Below are 18906 nucleotides of genomic sequence, written 5' to 3' on the forward strand. Positions count from 1 at the left end.
GTGGAGGTGCCATTGCTCAAACACAGCTCTCCACTGCTCTATGCACTCAACAGCACAAGCCTGTTCCCTGCCAAGGAGAGCCTGAGCAGCCTGCTGTGTCCCACTGCATAAAGGCTACATTAGCTGGGGCATGATCCCAGACAGCGCCCTGCGTACACACACAGTTGTATGTGTGTGGAGAAAAGCCCCCAGGCTGTCACCACAGAATAGACCATCTCCACTGCCTCTGCTCATCCACACACAGCAACACCAACTACTTCCAGCACAAATCACATCCCTCCCTTTGCAGCCTTCCTCGGTACCACCACAGACAGTGCCCTCACACAGGGCAGAGGTACACCTTTGTACACAATGACTGGGCAAAGCAAAAGCAGTCAGTAAGAAGTGAGGTCAGAGGAGAGCAGAGAAATTCCCACTGTGCAATGGCATCACCAGCTCCAAACTCTTGACACACCAAGGTGAAAATCTAGCTGTAGGAAAAACCATGCTTTAAAAGCCCAGACATACTAGGAGTCAGAAAAAAGGAGAAGGATTAGACCCACTGCTTAGAGGTACGGTGACACAGGCATGCTTTTAACAGTGAAGAGGTCATGCTACTTGAGAAAGAAACATGTCCATCCTGGCTGGCCAGGATATCTCTGCACACACCCTTGGGCTCTTCCTGAGCGGTGGGAGTAATGTACGTGGGACATCCCAAACGGGTGGTACGCTGAACATTGTTAGGTTCCCATACAAGGAAACCTGGACACAGGTAAAAGTTGTGAAATGGTCTTCAAAGGAAGCCCCAAGATCAAGAAAGTATTACGGAGCAGTATTTTAGGACGCAGCTACAAGTGCTCATTGTGCCAGGATGGGCTGCAGCACAGGGCTGGGGGATGATGCTCCCCTCACAGTCAGCAGGTAGAGGAGTGCTGTTACCGTCACACCTCAAGGGGGTCAGCCCATGGGATACAGCAACAGGGGGCAGAAGTCCCTACGGTGTGATCTGCAAAGGGTCAACAGAGCCAGGGCCAGCCCCAGCCGAGCTGAGGGCAGCCTGGCAGGACCCAAGGAGTCCACACCACCAAAGACCCTTTGGAGAACTGAGAAATGCTGGCTGCCCTCTCCAGCCCAAGGGCAGAGAGAGCAGGTGCCAAGCACAGACACTGCCTCACATGTACCTTGTAAAAAGCTTCTTCAAACACCAGCAGAGGCCCTGAGAAGCCAATGACCAGGAGCGGCTGGGCTCCGAGCAGGGAGAAGAGGATCCCTAAAACCGAGGTGGAGATTATCAGCTCGGAGACCCCCATGAGACCCTCAGTTTTCTCTCCTGGGAAAGAGAACAACATGTGAGTGTTATAGCCCAGACACAGGCACCGTCACCACAGGCAGGCAAACTGCAGACACAGCTCCAGACGGAGGAGGCAGGTCCCCGTCCCATCAGTCCGAGGTCCCCTGTGTTGGGCAGGGAGCACAGAGGGAGCCTGGGGAGCCGAGGCTGGAGAGGCCAAGCGGCAGGTAGGGGACAAGGCAGCAGCCGAGGCGCAGCGCTGCCGCTCTCCCCGAGCGTGCAGCACCGAAGCCCACCCAGCACAGCATCACACAGACACAGCCAGTGTCCCAGCGTGCAAAGAGCAGACCAGAAAGCAGGCCCATTACCTAGGAGTCCCCCGAAGGTGATGGCAGGAGAGAGAGCAGCAAAGTAGATGAAGAGAACGGCTGCGAGACACTGGCTGTGCAAGGCGTCTCTGATGTCACTGAGGTATTTGGGGTACCTGCGCTTTATGTCCCGAACCAGACCTCCAAAAAATATCCCGGTCCGCTTCAAAGGGTCGTCCTCAGCTTCCTCCTCTTCTTCCTCAGCTTTCACTTCACACAGCTCTGGAGGTGCACAGAGGGGAGGGCTTGAGCAGGGGAATGCAGGTCGTACCCTTGGGCTGTCCCTCTCCCCCATGCCCCGTGGAGACCCTCCTCCAGCAGCACTAACCTGGTGGGCCCCCTGAGGCTGCGCACCCCACTGCCTCCAGCTGCCCCCAACTGCCAGAGCTGCCCACAGCCACTGTCCTGCCTCCCCTTGCCCCCCTCCCCGCTGCCCACTGCAGGAGCCAGGCCCCGCTCACCCCTCTGCCAGGCTCTGTGAGGGGAGGGCCCACTGGGGCACGCAGGGCACTAGGCACAAACTCTTTTGCCCAAATGTGAGTGGAGAGACCTTTGGCTTCCTGGACAGCCCCCTCCTTCATGGACTTCTGCTCCCTCTCCTTCCTCTTCCTCAGCAGCAACTTCTGGAAGGTGGCAATGGATTTGAGCAAGTCTTTCCCCTCCACCTCCGATGGGGGGATGACAATGCTGCAGTCCAAGAACTCGTTGATTGCATTGAGGAGGTCTTGACGGTCATCTGCCATGTATGCAGCCTCATGGAAGTGCTGAGAGGGGCAGGGAAAAAGAGAGAGGGAGAAGGCTCAGACCAAGACTGCACCCAGCTACCTACAGCCTGGAAACACAACGCTTGCTGTGACCATACAGTAACATCCCGCTCCCTCGACTTGTCTCACTACTGCCACTCTGTGCCAGACACTCCTGAATTGCTCCTCCCTGTCCTTCTACCCAGTGCCCCTCACCCAATCCCATGTCTCTCCTCCCTTCCCTATCCATCCTTTCCAGTGACCTCCTTGCTCCTGCTTTTCTCCCCCAAGCCCCACTGCTCTTGCCCAACATCGTGCTCCTGCAGCATCTCTGCCAGCTACACGCTCTGCCAGACCACAGGGACCTCATGAGGTCCCATGAGAGGTCCCTCTCATGGGACTTCACCATCAACCAAAATCAGATCTGTGCTTCCCCGCTAGCCTGGTGCCTCTCGTTCCCTAGGCTAGATGCTACACCTGGCCAGCCTGTGCCTCTGTTCACACCAGACCACTGTGGCTGCATCAGGACAAGATCCTTCTCCTTACAAGCTCTGCATGCCATTGCTCGGTCCTGCAGGGCTCTCGTTCGGAGCCCAGCTCAGGCATGTACCAGAAGCCAGGCACCACAGAGATGAAACACTTTCCCTGTCCCTGCAGCTCAAAATTAGAACTCTGCAACAGACCGATGTCCTCCTAGTCTGGTCTTGGGTTTGTTTTGAGGGAGAAGCTGGTGGAGTCCTAAAGCACTGCAGGATAAAGCACAAGAACCAGGACCTGAGCACGGAGCATAAGAGACTCTTGGGAGTCTCCACATGGGAGAGGGAGGGAAAATAGGAGTCTACAGCATGAGGGAAGCCATGCAAGGGAAACCAGGCAGAAAAGGGGAGATACTCCTGACAGCAAGGGCAAGATGACAAGGAAGGACTCCAAGGAGACCATGAGGGGACAGCACTACTGCAGATAGGCAGGGAGGTGCTGGCAAACAGGCGGAAGTGCTGCATTGCCTCTGGAACGTGCCTGCAGAGAAAGGGCTGGAGAAGATGAACAACTGAAGAGCCTGTAAAGCAGGCAGGGGACAGCTAAGGTCCCTGCAGCGCACAGACTCCCTGGAGCCACAGCTTCAAACTGTAAATGATACCGTACTCTTCATGGCGCCAGCCACCGTGTAACCTTGCTATGGCCAGCCGGGCTGCGGCAGCTGGCTCCCCTCTTCCAGCAACAGGGGAGCAGAGGCTCAGATGAGCAAGATCAGCCCACAAATGCAGCACCGAAGCTGGAATATGGCACCTCACCTCTTCTGGCTAGAAACACAGTCTCAGCTGAGCCCTGTGCAACTCCTGGGAAGGGATCTTACAGCTGGGAGCCCTTGTTGCCCACAGCCCACTTGCTCTAAGTGGACCTTTTAGTCCCCATTTCAGGGAGAGTTCTGCACTGGTGGCAGGACAGACAGGTTTGTTACTCCGTTATAGTTACATGGCACCAGTCAGGAGGACCCTGTGAACCTCCGATTCTCCTGTCCTGGATGTATGCAGCAGATGCTCAGATTGTCTTTTCTTTGCCTTTAATTCCTTACCAGAATAATGAATTTCACTTTCCTGCCATCTAGCCAGATGGGGGACTTCTAGCAGTGCACACGCTTGGCAGAAAAACCTTCCTGCCTCCTCATCTCTCCTCCTGCATGGATGTGCTCCTCTGCATGGATGCCCCAGCCACGGGACTCAGCTAGAAAGCTTCATCCAAACACCTGACAACAGTCCCCAGGCATTGCTGGGTCTTTTTGTCAGTGTGGCCTGGGCCAGGCATCATGGTCACTGGCACCGCTCAGCCTCCCCTCCTCTCTGTGAAACATCAACTGAACACAACTCCTCTAACCTTGGGCAGTCCTTTGCTCCTGCTTTTATGTACGGCCCCTTTCTTCACCCAGCCTAGCACTCTCTGTCCCAGCCAAGTGTCTGGCCTGCTCTTCCCTCCGTACTGGAGCATCCTACCTTGGTCGAGCCAGGCTACTCTTAAAAATCCCAGGTGCTGACGCCCGCCTGCCCCGCCCGGGCCTTTGCACAGCATCTCGCAGCACTCTCGTCCCAGGACTGACTTCTGAGGAGCTACCAAAGCTCCCTCGCCCATGCCGGCATCACCGCCCATCAGCTCCTCACCTTGTCAGACATGAGGGTGGAGATTGAGCGGCCAATTTCATGGTAGTCCATGTTGGCCTGGCTCGGTCCCAGCAGCACAAAGATGAACCTGACAGGAATCGGGACCTCCAAGACAGATTCCAGAAAGACGGCCTCATTTAGTCGGACAAAGGCCATAGTTGGCTGCTCCAGGAACTGCACACAACCTACCAGGAGGCAATGTTTTGAGCAGAGTTAATCATTGGGGTGAGCTGTACTGGGCTGCCTTTAACAGTGGAAACAGGGATTTTGGGGGTTCCCACGAGCCCTGCAGTCCTGTACTTGTCTCCAGACCACTGACGCAGCATTGAGCTTCATGCCGAGGACTGCTCCAAGTCCCCTGTTCACTGATCATTCCCAAGAAGTGCTACTTTCTTTAGCTTTCCGGTTAGCCCATTCTTAATCTCTTACAGATGGGTTCTACTTACACTATAAGGGGCTAATTTTAAATCAGAAGGTTGTTTTATGCTAAGCCGCTGCCTTATGGAAGGAAGTCTCTTACATGTTACTTTTATCAAACTTCTAATTTCATCAAAGAATGAAATCAGGTTTGCTTGACGTGACCTATTTCCCATAAACCTCACTGCTTGGCAATAATTACATTCTTATCCTTTAGCTCTTTATTAATTGAATCCCATATTAGCTCTGCCATTATTTTGGCCGGGAAGGACGTCAGGTTAACCTGTAGGTACTGGATCACTGTCCTTCCCTTCTTGAGCACTGATGCTATGAGCTTTCTTCTGTTTTTCTTGTATGTTCCCTGTATTCCTAGACTTTTTTTTTTTCAGATGAAAATGAGCCAGTTCCCTAAAGACTCATAGGTGCAAACTGCACAGTTTGTTTTACAATGTCCGCATCTCATCAATGCTTGGCAGCCTCCTCGGTTCCTAACAGATTGGGAAGTGCTCCCGCATCCTCCAGCACACCAGCCGCTTCCTTCCCATACCGAACACAAATGTTTATTGAATACTTGTATTTCGCTGGCATTATTACTGATCTTTCTGCCATCTGTGTCCAGCAAAGAGCTGTGTTCTGTGTTAGACTGGCAAATCTGGGCCATCCGAGTGGCCAAGCGAATCCCAAGACACAGCCTTACCTCAGAAATGGCCAGTGTTTAGTTATCTGAGTATTCAAAGTGTGTTTATGAAGCTGATTTGGCCTCATCATGGTTAAACATCAGCTTGGTTGAGCTGCCAAGCCTCTTTGCCTGAGCTTTTCATCTACTGGATAGGCAATGACATTTACTTTGCTTGTAGTGTAGCTACGTTTGCTGAGATGTTAATGCCAGCAAAGTGCTGAGAAGGACTGTTCTTGTGGTTATAAGGCACCAAGCCCACTGATGCTCGAGCCTGCCCGCTCACAGCCCTGTTGCACAGAGAAATATCTTCTGGCAGTGCTATGGCCAATACCCAAGACCTTGCCACCAGCCAGGCCTTGCTTCCACAAACTCAAAGCTCCCTGGCACACACAGCCAGCAACCAACACTGGCCAGGGCAGGACCCAGCTGCTGGCAAGGTGTGAAGAGGCCAGACGGAGTGCAGCGATGGTCAGAGGACAGTGCGAGGCCTGACAGCAGTCAGTGCCTGACCATCAGTCCCTTGGGCACCACATACCCACTTCTGAGCTGCAAAATGGGATGTTCTGGTGAGCCTGGTGGGACTTTCTCCTCTAAGCTGGGCCCCAGCTCCCAGCAGCAGTGTCTAGCAACCTTTTAGTTTAGGAAAGGAACTATCCAGGCACCCCTTACATTTACCACAGACAAACAAAACGTGTGTTGTCACCAAAGGAGAGAGCATACAAGGCTCCCTCCCCAGTTGAACTTCGGGAACATGTACAAGATGACCAAATACCCCTCAGGAGGGAGGGCACACACAGCTGGAGCCAGACCAGGATCTGAACTGCTCTCTTTTGGCACCAGGGGACTCTACATGCTGCCTCTTACCCACAAGGACCACTGTGGCCTCCGCATCTTCAGGGATCTTCTCCATCAGCTTCAGGTATTTACGGTGGCCCTCAGAGTTATGGAGATGTGGGTTTTTCTGCTGGGGAAGAATAGAAACAAGTAAGGATGGAGTTCCCATGCCTTGGTCTCCCTACACAGCCTTGCACCCCATTGGCATATCTGCAGCCAGGCTTGCTTCAGCTGCACGCCCAACACCCTGATTCAGAGGCAAGGCACCCTCACAGCAAACAGCCACCCTGCAAGTGCCAGGGCTGTTGCTGCCATTGCATGCTCAAGCAGACATTTGCATACAGCGTGAGGCTAAAATTAGGTCCCGAAATCATAACGCAGCGACCTGATTTCCAGTGCTCCAGGTGATCCAGGGGAGCTCAGCCCTTGCAAGTACAAGACCCCCTATGAAGGAGCCCAGAGGTGGGCGCCAAGGGCTGCTGCCGGCCAACAGTTGTCCCCAGGGTGTGGAGAAAGAAGCAATAACCCCCATGTCACCCTCACCTCCTTGCACTCGGTCTCATGGGCCTTGGGGTCAGCCATCTCGATGCGCTCTTCCCCCATGAGGGGCACGCAGGTGTCGGTGGTGTGGTTGTGGTGGTGGTTCCCCACAATAGAGTTCATGCTGGAGCTGGAGTGGTTCCTCGGGAAGAAGCCCTCCTTCTCATCATTGGGGTGGCTGAGGGGAAGAGCAGTGGCCATGAGGGGACCCGTCTCCCATGCCGCCTGGGGCTCACAGACAACCCCCAAGCCCCGGCAGCCCTCGGCCATGTACCACCCACCTGTGCTTCAGCAGCAGGGCACGCAGCACATTGGCTCGGTCCTCCGCTCTGATCTGGTCAGAGATGATCATGGTCTCCACCATGAGGTGAGCAATGCCAGGCAGCGTGGTCTGCTCCAGGTCAAGGAGGACGGCACCTGCCAGCAGGAGGGGAAGAGCCCTGCTCCTAGTGCGCAGCGCTCCCCGCCGCACACACACGCTGGGGACACGGTCGTCCCACCAGGAGCCAGGCTTTGGTTGGGGTACAGATTCTCTCAGTTGAGAAATGCCCCAAGCCCAGGTGTCCCATGTCCTCTGTGTAAACCCTTGTCCCAAGAGAACCCAAAAGCTCCAAGACACACTAGTAGCTCTGGTATCTTTCTCTTGTTTTGGTCACCCACCCTGACCAAACTTGACCTTTTACACCAAAGATGGGTCAAAGACCTGCAGGCCCAGGCACAGCTGGGTGTCACAGCTGCCATGCGCCTGAGAGCAGCAAAGCAGAGCAAGGAACCAACACAGGTACCCTTGGGCTAATGCAAACCCTGGCAAACAGGCTGCAGGACGGTCTCTCTCTGCAGACTCTACATGGAGCCTGGACACGGACACTGTTGGAGTGTCTCCAGTGAGGGGCCAAACAGCAACAGAAGCTGTCCAGCAAAACCTGTCCCAGAGCAAGACACCCTGGCCCACGGTTCCTGACTCACCGTGGGCAATTGTCTTCCTGAGCTCCAACAGGCTGCGGAAGGACAGTGAAGCCACGTGGGGTTTCCCCCACCTTGCTGTGTCCTCCTCCACGTCCTCCTCAAACTTGATCCAGCGGGCTGTCTCCCTCCAGTGCATCTCCTGGTTCTTATCCACCACCAGCTCGTTCAGCTCCACAAACACCTAGTGCAAATTACAGCGAGGACATGAGACTTCCCCTGATGCATACAGCTCTATCAACGATACACGGAAACCCTCAGGTTTGTTCTCAAGGTACCACTTGGTCTAAAGTACTGCCTGAGCAAACCTGCCTTAGTTAACCAGAAGTTTGGTGAACAGAAGCAGCCAGGACAAATATCACTGGCAGCATGGCAGGAGCTTCCATCAGCACACGGAGCACTAGAAAGCTCCAAGTCAGATGGTGTGGGCAGAGGAGAGAGAATGATGCAGTGCTGCACCCCTCTACCAAACTGTGACAATTTTGTCCTCTGCCTGCTTCTTGGTTTCCCCCAAAATTTCCCACACTCACCAGAGGTGGTGACGTTACTGTGCTGCCAACTTCCATGACAGCACTACCACGTCTGTGACTTTTTAACGTCTTTCCTAAGGATCAAGCTTTGTGATTTCAAAAAAATCTTCACTTTTATTAAAAAAGTGTATTTTCAGCCCTCATTATAATAGATAAGAGCTCGAAATGTCACCCCCAAGGTCATGTAAACTATTAATTATATTGAAACCACATTTATCACTTTATAAAGTGCCTGTTTCCAGTCCTGATTTATGGCTTCTGAACAAGTGTGGGAGGACAGCACATGGATACCTCATGAGGCTTTCTATCCAACTTCTTCTTCTTCTTCTTTTTCTTGACAGATGGAGTTGATGCTAATTTTTTGCTTGTCCTGGTGATCTGACTCCGAGATGGTTTTTTCATCAGATGCCTCCTCACACCAGGGTTATCTTCAAAACGGTGGCCTGAAGACATGCAAAAGGAAAAAAGACCACCAGTGTGTCTAGTGGAAACACACTGTCTGGCAGGGAAACACATCCAAGCCCACCCTTCTCTCATTAGCTTACGCTAGCAAAGCCCTGGCAGCTGGAGCACTCACCATCATCCTCCAGACCTTTGAAGATCCTTCCTGCCTCATCTGCCTACTTTCAGCTCTTCCAGACATCTGACAGCTAATTCCTTCAAGAAGGCGGCTTCCTCCCAGGCTGTGCATACACTGAAGCATCATTGCAGAAGCTTTTATTCATGGTACCTGAATAAGTGGGGCATGAACCCTTCCCATACTCCCTCAACGGAAAGCAACCTGAAGCCCTATCTGCACAGCTCTGCACCCAGACAGCACAGGCAGGCACCTGGCTGGGGCTCATTTCTCCCACTGGAGGAAGGCCTGGCGCTCAGCAAGCACAAAGGGCAGTGAAGGGAAAGGATATTTAGCTGCTGGTCTGGGAGACACATGGAAATATCAATGACTGTTTTATATAATTGTGCAATGAGACTGTAGGATAACAGTGCAGACCAGGGCTGGCATGGCGGCTGGGCAGTTAACTCCAGCTACCGCTGTTTCTAGATGATCCGCAGTGCCGCTGTACTGCCCTCTGAGAGGTCTGCGTTACAGAGTTCGGCTGGCTGAATCAAAGCCTCCTGAAGCCTCCAGAGAGGCTGTTGAGGCTGCATTACAGACCCACCACCAAACTACCAGTGCTGTTGGCTAGCCAGCGCCCACCAAAACCTGGCCACAACCACGCCAGCCCCTTTTGCAATGCCAGAGAAACAGCACCTGGGCAACAGCCTGCCATGGAGAGTAGTTTCCCTGGACACTATCCAGAGACAGCAAGTGTACCTTCCTCGGCACAGACAGCCCATGAGGATGGGGAAAGTCTCAGAGCCCAGCTCCAGGATGGGCAGGGTCCTCCAGGTAGATCACGGAGTCAGGGGTTTTGCTCAGCTTCGGTCCATCGAGGCTTGCTGGCCCTGCATGTAAGGCAAAGCCAAGGTCTTCTCCCTGGGGGACCAAGGGCAGCTCTCCGTTGACTGGGGTGAATGTTCGGTCTCCATGTACCTTTCTGCCCTTGGCTTCAAGACCTGCAGCTCTCAGGGCAGGAGAGGTAGCGAAAAGCATTGGGCTTGACGGCCAAGCGGTCTCTTTGATATTGCAGGAAAATATCCATGCATCTCTGGCATGGAAAGACATAGCCCAGCACCAGGTCAGGCATACCATGGCCTTGCTCCTTGGAAATCTGGGTTGCTAAATTAAATATAAAATGAATCAATACGGAGCCTCAGGGCATTTTCCCCCATTGGCTGCCCTGCTGATGCACGTCCTGCTGACGGCCGGACTCCTCCCTGCTCCACTTACTGCACTGCAATGTCGATAGGAGCCAATAACTGCCAATCGCTATGAACGTTTCTGGGAGCCAGGCACATGTGGGGCTTCCTCGGTCTTTTGTATGGATTTCGCAATTCCTGCATGTACGGCAGCCACTTCATCACACTTGGTGTGGATTCGTGCATAAACAAACAGGTCACCAGGCAGATGATCTTGGTATCTGGCACCTTTGCTCCAATCCCTGCAGCTTCTGATGCTCCCATGCACCCTGGGACTCATTCTCACCATGTCCCTAGAAGAACAGGGCCAGAAGATGCTCTGCCCAAGTCGACAGAGCGCTCACCCAGAGCATGGCAAGCCTCGCCCGTGGCAATGCCAACCTGTCACGCAGTGCTCTTCAGCAACAGCCCTAGAAAGCACACAGGCATTCAGCCTCAGTCACCGAATGGCTGGAGGACAGATAAAACAAAAGGAGCCGAGTTTCCTGCCAGCATCTCCAGTGACTCCCACACTTGCTGACAGGGACAGGAGCTGGAGTGCTGCAGGCTCAGAGCAAGCTGGTGAAGGCACACCTCCAGAGCCCTGCAGAAGAAAGGAGCGATCCACTTTGCTGCTCTCCCTCGGCAGTGCTTGTGGCCACTGAGATGTGAGAGACAACTCATAGGAGCAGGGTGGACACATGGGCTTAATTTTGGAAGAGGCCACTGGCTTTGGGAATCCCATGCAGAGCCCAGCTGAGGTGCTCCAGACTGCTCTACAGAGAGCCTTTCTTTGTCCCGTCAGATTGGTGCTTCCCCCAAATGAAAGTCAAGCCCAAGTGAGCACCCAAGTCTGGGGTCCTTACTCAGGATCTTGGACTGAGACCAAAGGGTGATCTACCCAGGGCATAGCTCTGCCCTCCTTGCTTGAAGCCAGACTCCCCAGGGTGAGGTGAAGCAGCCAAGGACAGCTCTTGCTGTATCTCCTCTCCAGTGCTCCCCAGGAGCAGAGCATGAGACAGTGACAATGTCTGAGGACAGAGCGTGATTCTTATGGTGGCTCCGCTACAACGAACTGCTATGTCACCCGCCCACACAGCATCTCCTACAGTCTCCTCCAGAAGATCTTCTTGCCATGTTGGCTTCCATCAGTCAGATTTTTTGGGATGACCAAGTTCCTTTTCTGCCAGCTTAAATCTGAAGAGGACAAATATGACTTTGCACTGGTTAAAGTCTTCCCCCAGAGTGCCTGTCCTAGTCAGTCCAACTCAGCGGGCGATTGCCTTCAATTCATGTGTTAGCTCCTGCTTCCCTCCTTTCATTGCCCTCTGTCCACAAGCAGGAAGCCCAGAAAGAGGCATCGGAGTAGTTGTACCAGTACTACAGAGCAACTTGCTAGCCCAGCATCACAGGGATGGTGCACACTTCCCACGTACCCCAATGGTTAAGTTATAGCAAGAAAAAAGAGAATAAAACCCCATCTCGTGGAATATTTAAAATTAGACAAAAAAAAATGCTAATCAACATACACTAAGTCACAACCCTACGCTGGCTTCTGGAAAAAGCTACTGCCCTGCACAGAACCCAAGTCTCTCCTGGCTGGTGCCAAGTTCAATGTGATAGGAACAGCTGGACCCCAGCTCATCCCTGCTGCCATCCAGGTGTCCCTGCACAGCACTCCCCATGCTCTGAACACTAAAAGGAGAGCAAGGAGACCAGCTCAGGTCCAACAAGGACTCTACCCTGCTAAAAAGCTATTAATTTCCTCTGGATCTGAGTTGGTCCTGGAAGAGGTACTGCCATGGAGTAAACAGCTGAGCAAGTGGCACTGGCTGGATGTGAGCTGGCTCTGCACAGAACTGACTCTGGTGTCTCTGCCATCTCTGTCTCCGCCATATCTCTCTGCAGGACTAATCCACAGTGTGGATTCATTGTGCAGAAATAATTAAGAGTTGACTGTACAGTACATCCCATTTCAAGCACCTGCAGTATTAGCAGTAGCAATCAATGAATGTGTTAACTGCTAGCAAGCCAAACTTCCCCACTTTTAAGTGATGCAGATCACACCTTGCAGAAGTGATCTGCCCCTTCTGCCTTCCCAAGAATAGCTATCCTTTCCTGGGTGAACTTGGGGCAATTTCTCACTTTTAATCTGCAGTTTGCTCAGCGCGGGACAGCTGATGGAGCCAATTTGCTCCAGGTTGCTATTTTGAACTTTGCTGCTATTACACTGTCTATCATTTTACAGTAACAGGTAGCAGATCCAGCCAGAAGCAAATCCCCACTTGCTGGTCCCTGCAGAAGCACACAGACAGACATTTCTTCCCTGAAGGCTTGTAAAGATGGACCAGCTGAGAAAGAGAACATGGTGCTGGGACTGGGAGGCAGGGGATGTTAAGTGTTTTGCCTGAGATCATGCAGAGAGGCTGTAGCAGAGCCAGAAACTGAGCCAAGGTGTCCTGAGTCCCTGTTGCAAGCACTCTGCCTCACCACTCCTGCATGCAAAGCCAGTAAGTGGGCTAGTTCTGGGGCCATGCCACCCTCCCGTGTGCACTCTTAAAATCCCTTGAAAATTAGACCATGATCTGGATGATGACATTTGGGCAGCTGTCACAGAGCTATGGATATGAACAGTGTCACTCCGAAAGTGACACGCAAAGCCACCTTTTAACTGTGAGTTACCACCATCTGCGAGGAAGGACCACTTGTGTGATGTGGGAGCGAGGCTCCGGTTTCTGCGCAGTCCCCGGGATGGCCCAGAGACCCAGCTCAAGAGATGCACAGGTACAGATGTAGAGAACAGAGAGATGATCTTCGCTCTCAGGATTCCTATTCTCTCATTCCCTGCTTTTCCCACTCTCGCTTCCTTCCTCTTTTCCCCCTTCCAGGCACCCTGGCCAGCCTGCCATTAGCTAGTTCCACAGCCACGCTCAAGCCTGCAGACACAGGGACTAGGTTATTTTTTCCTCCGGGCATTAGGCTACGGTGCAGAGCCGAGAACCTGATACCCACCGCTACTGTCGGATCTGCAGCTCGGCTTGAATTCCAGCAAACAGAGCAGCAGCACACTGTCACCTTGTGCCGCAGATGGAAGGGGAAATGTCTCTGTCCTTATACACACCTCGGAGCAGCTGCTTTTTCTCTGGCCACGGCATGGGCCACATCCTGATAAGCACAAACAGCAAGATGCAGCTGCCTCCAGAACTGCTCGAGCGAGACACACACAGGGAAGCACCTCAGCACTACGACACAGATCTGTACAAAGACCTTGGACAGACACACAGACACCAGACAGCTCCTCCGGTGTCCCCAGGTACACGGTAGGGCAGACCGTACCTCCTCTAAACCAGGAGACCAACCTGACACGGAGAGAGCGCAGGCAGCAAACACAGGGTGGGGGATACGCACTTCAGCTGGGGGCTCTGATCTACGCAACCGTGGGGTCACTGCTCCGGTACTTACAGGTGGGCTCCCCGCCTGGGTAGCCCAGATGGTTTCTGATGGCCTCCCATAAATCATAGTCTTCAAAATTGAAGGCAAATTCATCAAAGTCTTCATAGCTGAGCGAGTTGCGAATGCAGGTGCTTATCGCTACCTCCGGGCTGCTGCCCCCCTCCGATTCCTTCGCTGCCTCCTCTCTCTTTCGAAGGGTTGTCATTTTGTCCTTGCGAATGTCAGGGGTCAGGCGCTGTGAGCCACTCACCTTCAGAGGAGGGGCCGGGGTAGCCAGGCTGACGTGCGGAAAGCAAGCTGCCCCTCGCGGGGCTTCACCGCAGCCCCGGGGCCAGCCCCAGCGCCTCACTCCCCTCCTCACGGGGCATGAAGGTGCCGGCTGCAGCAGCCCCTGGGGACTGACGAGGTCCCAGGAAGGCTGGCTCCACCCAGGGATGCTTCCGTGGGGGGCTGCCCCACTGGATCCTCGGGAGCAGAATCCTCGCCGTGCCGCAGGGTCTCGTGCCAGCTGCCCAGGGACACGGCGCCAGCGGCCCGGGGACAGCCAGGCTGTGCGTGCAGCACCGCTTCTCTCCCTCACTCCCTTCTGGTGTCTCCCTCCCTCTCCAGCCTGCAGAGCAACCTATTGAATTCTCCATGTCCTCGGGCCCGGAGCGTGCATTTCCATGACGTCTCTTCTGTCTGCCCTCGCGCCGCGCACAGGGGCAGTCCCCCTCCGAGGCGCTCCGGAGGGGGCAGCTGCCTCTCCGCCAGGAGAGCGGAGCAGGGGGGAGGCTCCTCACCTCAGGTTTTCTGCGATGCCAGAGCTGGCGTGTCGCACAGAGGGCTGATCACTGGGAAAGTGTGTCAGGAGAGGAGAGAGCTGGGTCTCAGGGAAACGCAGGGAGCCCTGGACCGGAGAGGGCAGTGGGGCGGGTGGAGGAGCAAACATCCGTGGGGTGGGTGTGAGTAGAGGTGCTGGAAACATGGGGACCGGCGCTGTGGACACGGCAAAGCCGACAGAGAGGAGCCAGGGCTGGAACAACAGGGGCTGGGGGACAGGGAGGTGAGGACCAGGTCCTGCGGCAGGCTGAAGACCATGCCTGGAGCTGCTAGGGAAAGAGGGCAAAGCAGGGAGAAGCAAGGGACACGTGCACTAGTAGCATAGGTAGTGTCGCAAAGCCTCACTTTTCATGCCATCCAAGTCAGCAGACGCCAGCATCTGGGCCTCAGCCTCGTCCGTGGGGACACGCTGGTACGCCGCGCTCTCCAGCGTGGTCATGCTGCCGATGCACATCCTCTCCTTCAAGTCATACGTAACCCGTTGTCCACTCGCCACCTGGCCCCAAGGCTTGCGCTTCTCCCACCCGCGAGACAGGCGTTCCCGAGGCCCGGGGAGGCTGTAGGAACCAAAAAGACCTATGGTAGCAAATGAGGTGAGTGAGGATGAGCACTAACCCTCTCAGGGGCTGAGGTCCCTCGGCCCAGCCCTGACCAACAAGTCCCTGAGAAGGAGGAGAGCCAGGAGTCACCTGTCCCAACACCTAAAGGTTGCTCCTTCTGTTCCTCCTTTCCCCCACCGCAGAGTGGGATCGGCCTGTGGTCAGTGTCGGGGACCCACCTCCGAGTCAATGGCCTCATGGTCCCCTGACCCGGCCGAGCCTCCTGGGGCTTCCCAGCCTGCAGGTCAGCACGACAGTGCAAGTTAGCTGGGAGGGAGGGTACTCCACATGTGCAGCCCAGTGCCCCCAAACCTGCACCCTGGGGATCCCACGGACCCAAGGAGTTCACAGGAGTCCCAGCGAGTGACTGTCCCACCAGGGAGCAGCCGTGTTGCTCACAGCCGCTCTCCCTCCGGGCCCCATGTCCCCTCTGGCTCAGCAGTCGAGTCCAGGCTGGGCACAGCCACTACCCCCGGGGACAGGGTCTGTGCAGCAATCCCGAGCTGGGGAGAGCGGCAGGCAGCTCGGCACCGCTCTCCTACCTGCGGAGGGAGGCAGAGCCCTTGTCCTGCAGCAGGTCGGCAAAGCGTGGCACGGGGGACAGGATGCCACACTCCTCCTCCACGTGGAACTGCGCGGGGGCCAGAGCGCTACCGGACTCCTCCTCATCGCTGCTGATGGTGAACTGCAGAGACGACAGTCCTGACAGCAAGAGCCGGGGCAGGCAGCCTTTGCCCCAGTCCCTGACGTGCAGATCCTCCCCATGTCCCCACCTCCTAGAACGGGCCACAGCGACTTCCCCCACGTGCCCTATACCCTGGGACTGGCCATATTTAGCCCCCCCCATATCCTATACACCCTAAGAACAGCCACATTGATCTTCCCCCATGGGCCTTACACCCCCAAAATGGTCATGTACACTCTCCCCAGCATCCACCCCAAGCAATGGCTTATCTGTCACTGTCCTCCAGTGCCCATCTCTGGGACAGGGCAGGGACAGGGCAGGGACAAAACCACTCTTCCCACAATATTTCACAGCTACAACCTCTTCCCCCTGACCAGCACGCTCCCATGACCATACACCCCCTAGCACCCTCCTGGCATCAACCCTCCCTCCACCTCCCCCGCAGCCTCCGAGCCCTGTCCAGGTAGGGATGCCCTAGCCTTGCCTTTGGTTTGCTTGGGGGCTCCAGCTTAGGGGACGTGTCCTTCCCACGAGCTTCGCCCTCAGACTCTGCAGAGATCTCTTTCTCCTGGGCCTCTTCTGCCTCAGACTCTCCTTCTTCCTCTTCTTCTTCTTCCTCTTCTTCTTCCTCTTCTCCCCCCTCCTCGTCCTCTTCCTGGATGGTGGGGGTCACCTCCGAGGGGGGTACTGAGGTTTTCTTCTTTTTTCTCCTCCTTTTTTTCCTCCTGCTAGCACGCGGGGGCCTCTTTTGGAACTTGAGGGCAGAAGGGAGGTGAGTGGAAAGGGGATGATGGATGTGGTGCGAGGTTCGGCGGTGGACTGAGAGAGAAAAAGAGAGTCAGGGGCAGGAAGAGGCTGGGAGGAACCTGCCAGGCGCCCCTCCAGGAAACAGCATGGTCTGGAGATCAAGGGCCAGGAAGGGCAAGGAGAGCCACCAGCCCGCAGGGACATAGCAAAGCTCTTTCAGTGATGCGGCAGGCTGTGTCCAGCCTGGGGTGGCTGGGGAGGCAGCGCCCATGCAGTGCCAAATCACCCCAACGCAGCTCCACTGCCCGGGGGAAGGCACGGCTCCTCTCCCAGTGCTGCCGAAAGCCATTCCCACGGCTACGCAGAGCTGCGGTGGCCTGCCAGGGCACCATCCCCTTCCTAAGCATGGAGAAATGTTTCTCGCTTTCTCAAACAAGCATGATTTGGGCCCTTTACAAACATTTATTTCCTGCATAGTGTTCTTTGAGTTAAATAGATGCGCCTTATTTATACCCCAGGCTTTGACAGAAAGTCCCTCCTGCATACCCACAGGAACCACAGACCAAGCCTTTTAGTGCAGATGCAACCTAAGTCCACATCCCAGGTACTGCGAGGGCTTGTGCCGACCAGCCTCCGAAATGCAGGTTCAATTAGGAGGCTGTCTTTTAAAAACCAGGGTAAAAAACAGGGCAGAAGGACTTTTCTTTAAACTAATCTACAAAGATAAATTCATACAGGCTTGACCTGGGTGTCGTGGGAATTACAGAGTGAGAAGAAATTAATGGCATTTCTGAGCCTTCACTCAAAAACAACCATAATGCACCACGCAGGGAACAGGGTAAGCTCAGCATCTCCCTGCAAGAGAGAGGAAAGCCATTTCTGCCAGGTCCATCTGCAGGCACAAAGCCTCCCACAGACAGTCTGCAGGATGCACAGATCCCGGGGCTGCACCCGGAGCAGCTGAAATCACGGGGGCACCAGCCACTTCGCAAGGGGGCTTTGCTCAGCAGCTCTTCCTGAGGAATTGTTTCCAGTCTGTTTTGATTTGGTTCCTTCCCAGCTTTCCTGTGACATGGCAGCAAAACCTGTTTATAGTGAAAACTACCTTCAAAGGACATTTTCAATGGAAGCTGTAACCTTCTCCCTGGGAGAGCCAGGCAGGTTCATTGTTCTGCTGTCATGTTTCCTTTCCTTTGGTTTCTCAAGTCTTTTCTCCCTTGTTTCCCCCCTTGGGAACAACAGGGATATTTCACACACACCCCTGGTTCAGGAGGAGATGCTTATGGCAAGATTAGTGGAGACTGGGAATGGTCAGACATCTGCAAATTGGAAAGAGTTTGGGCTCTTTATAAACACTTTTTCCTCCAACATGTTCTCTAGTTCTTTGGTAACTAGATGTACCCTATTTACTCGCAGGTTTGGCAGAAAGGCCCTCCTGCCCCGCTGCTGCACTCCCATAGCTCTGCTCTGCATGCCACGGATAGGTCAGGAATGAATTTCTCATGTAAGAAGCAAGGAAGGTCCCAACTGTACACTTGTTGCTCCTTCTACAGCACAAAGCTGCTGGTGAGGACATAGCCCATCTTTCCCTTCTGGCTCGTTCACATCAGCCCAAGACAGAAATGTTTACATTTTAGATCAGAAGGAAGCCAAAGCCTTGGGCTGCAGGGAAGGGCAGTGATGGTAAGTGGCTGATCTGGCACAGAAGAGGGGAGCACCGCTCTTCACCCCTGCACTCAGCACTCCTTGTGTCAACTGATCATGTTTCCACAGAGGTGGCCTGGAGGTGGGAAAAACATACCTCTTCCAAACACAAAAAGCTTCATGCTTCCCTCTTCTTCCTCCCTGTCCTCTTGTGTGCCCAGCCCCTGCCCTCCTTCCCTACTCCCTTCCTTGCACTGCCTGCCTGTATGGAAAGTTATTGCCAAACCAGTGTCCTAGATGTTTGATTACACTGCTCAGTGAACTTGATACAAGAGAAACGAAAAAGTAATTTGGATGGGGAGCCCAGAAGGAAGAGCCTACACATTAGGAATTCCTGGCTTTGAATAGGGCAGGAAACATTTCTAAACCCAGAGAGCATTCACCTCCATGGGCTGGTATGTTATCTTCAAAGTCTAATGACCTAACCAGATCTTCTAGCTTTATAAATACGAACTGCATAAAACTTCTGATAGCAGCGCTGACGCACTCCTAGATAACAGGGATACATCAGGAGCTCAGAGGAAAACAAGCTTGATTCTGACAAAGAAAGAAGGACTCTCCTACTAAGAAGAAAAAGAACCCGAAACAGTACAAATCTCTAGTCAAATTTTCAACGA

General features: G+C 54.2%; 1 protein-coding gene across 5 annotated transcripts in view; it reads right to left on the reverse strand.

Moving 5' to 3' along the window:
• SLC4A3 (solute carrier family 4 member 3) overlaps positions 1 to 18906 on the reverse strand; it is a 35280-nt gene that overhangs the window by 7985 nt on the left and 8389 nt on the right. For 2 of the 5 annotated variants that reach the window (XM_075512531.1, XM_075512532.1), the window contains exons 4-15: positions 16323 to 16657; positions 15696 to 15838; positions 14900 to 15111; positions 8789 to 8940; positions 7971 to 8151; positions 7286 to 7421; positions 7008 to 7182; positions 6495 to 6594; positions 4535 to 4719; positions 2189 to 2402; positions 1639 to 1860; positions 1161 to 1309 (exon numbers count right to left, since the gene is read on the reverse strand). In XM_075512531.1, the coding sequence (XP_075368646.1) occupies positions 1161 to 1309; positions 1639 to 1860; positions 2189 to 2402; positions 4535 to 4719; positions 6495 to 6594; positions 7008 to 7182; positions 7286 to 7421; positions 7971 to 8151; positions 8789 to 8940; positions 14900 to 15111; positions 15696 to 15838; positions 16323 to 16657 (2204 nt within the window). Of the gene's footprint in view, positions 1 to 1160; positions 1310 to 1638; positions 1861 to 2188; positions 2403 to 4534; positions 4720 to 6494; positions 6595 to 7007; positions 7183 to 7285; positions 7422 to 7970; positions 8152 to 8788; positions 8941 to 14899; positions 15131 to 15695; positions 15839 to 16322; positions 16658 to 18906 lie in introns of those variants that run through there. The other 3 variants (XM_075512533.1, XM_075512534.1, XM_075512535.1) reach the window with 3 other exon arrangements.

The sequence above is a fragment of the Mycteria americana genome, chromosome 9, assembly GCF_035582795.1.
Source record: "Mycteria americana isolate JAX WOST 10 ecotype Jacksonville Zoo and Gardens chromosome 9, USCA_MyAme_1.0, whole genome shotgun sequence".
NCBI lineage: Eukaryota > Metazoa > Chordata > Aves > Ciconiiformes > Ciconiidae > Mycteria > Mycteria americana.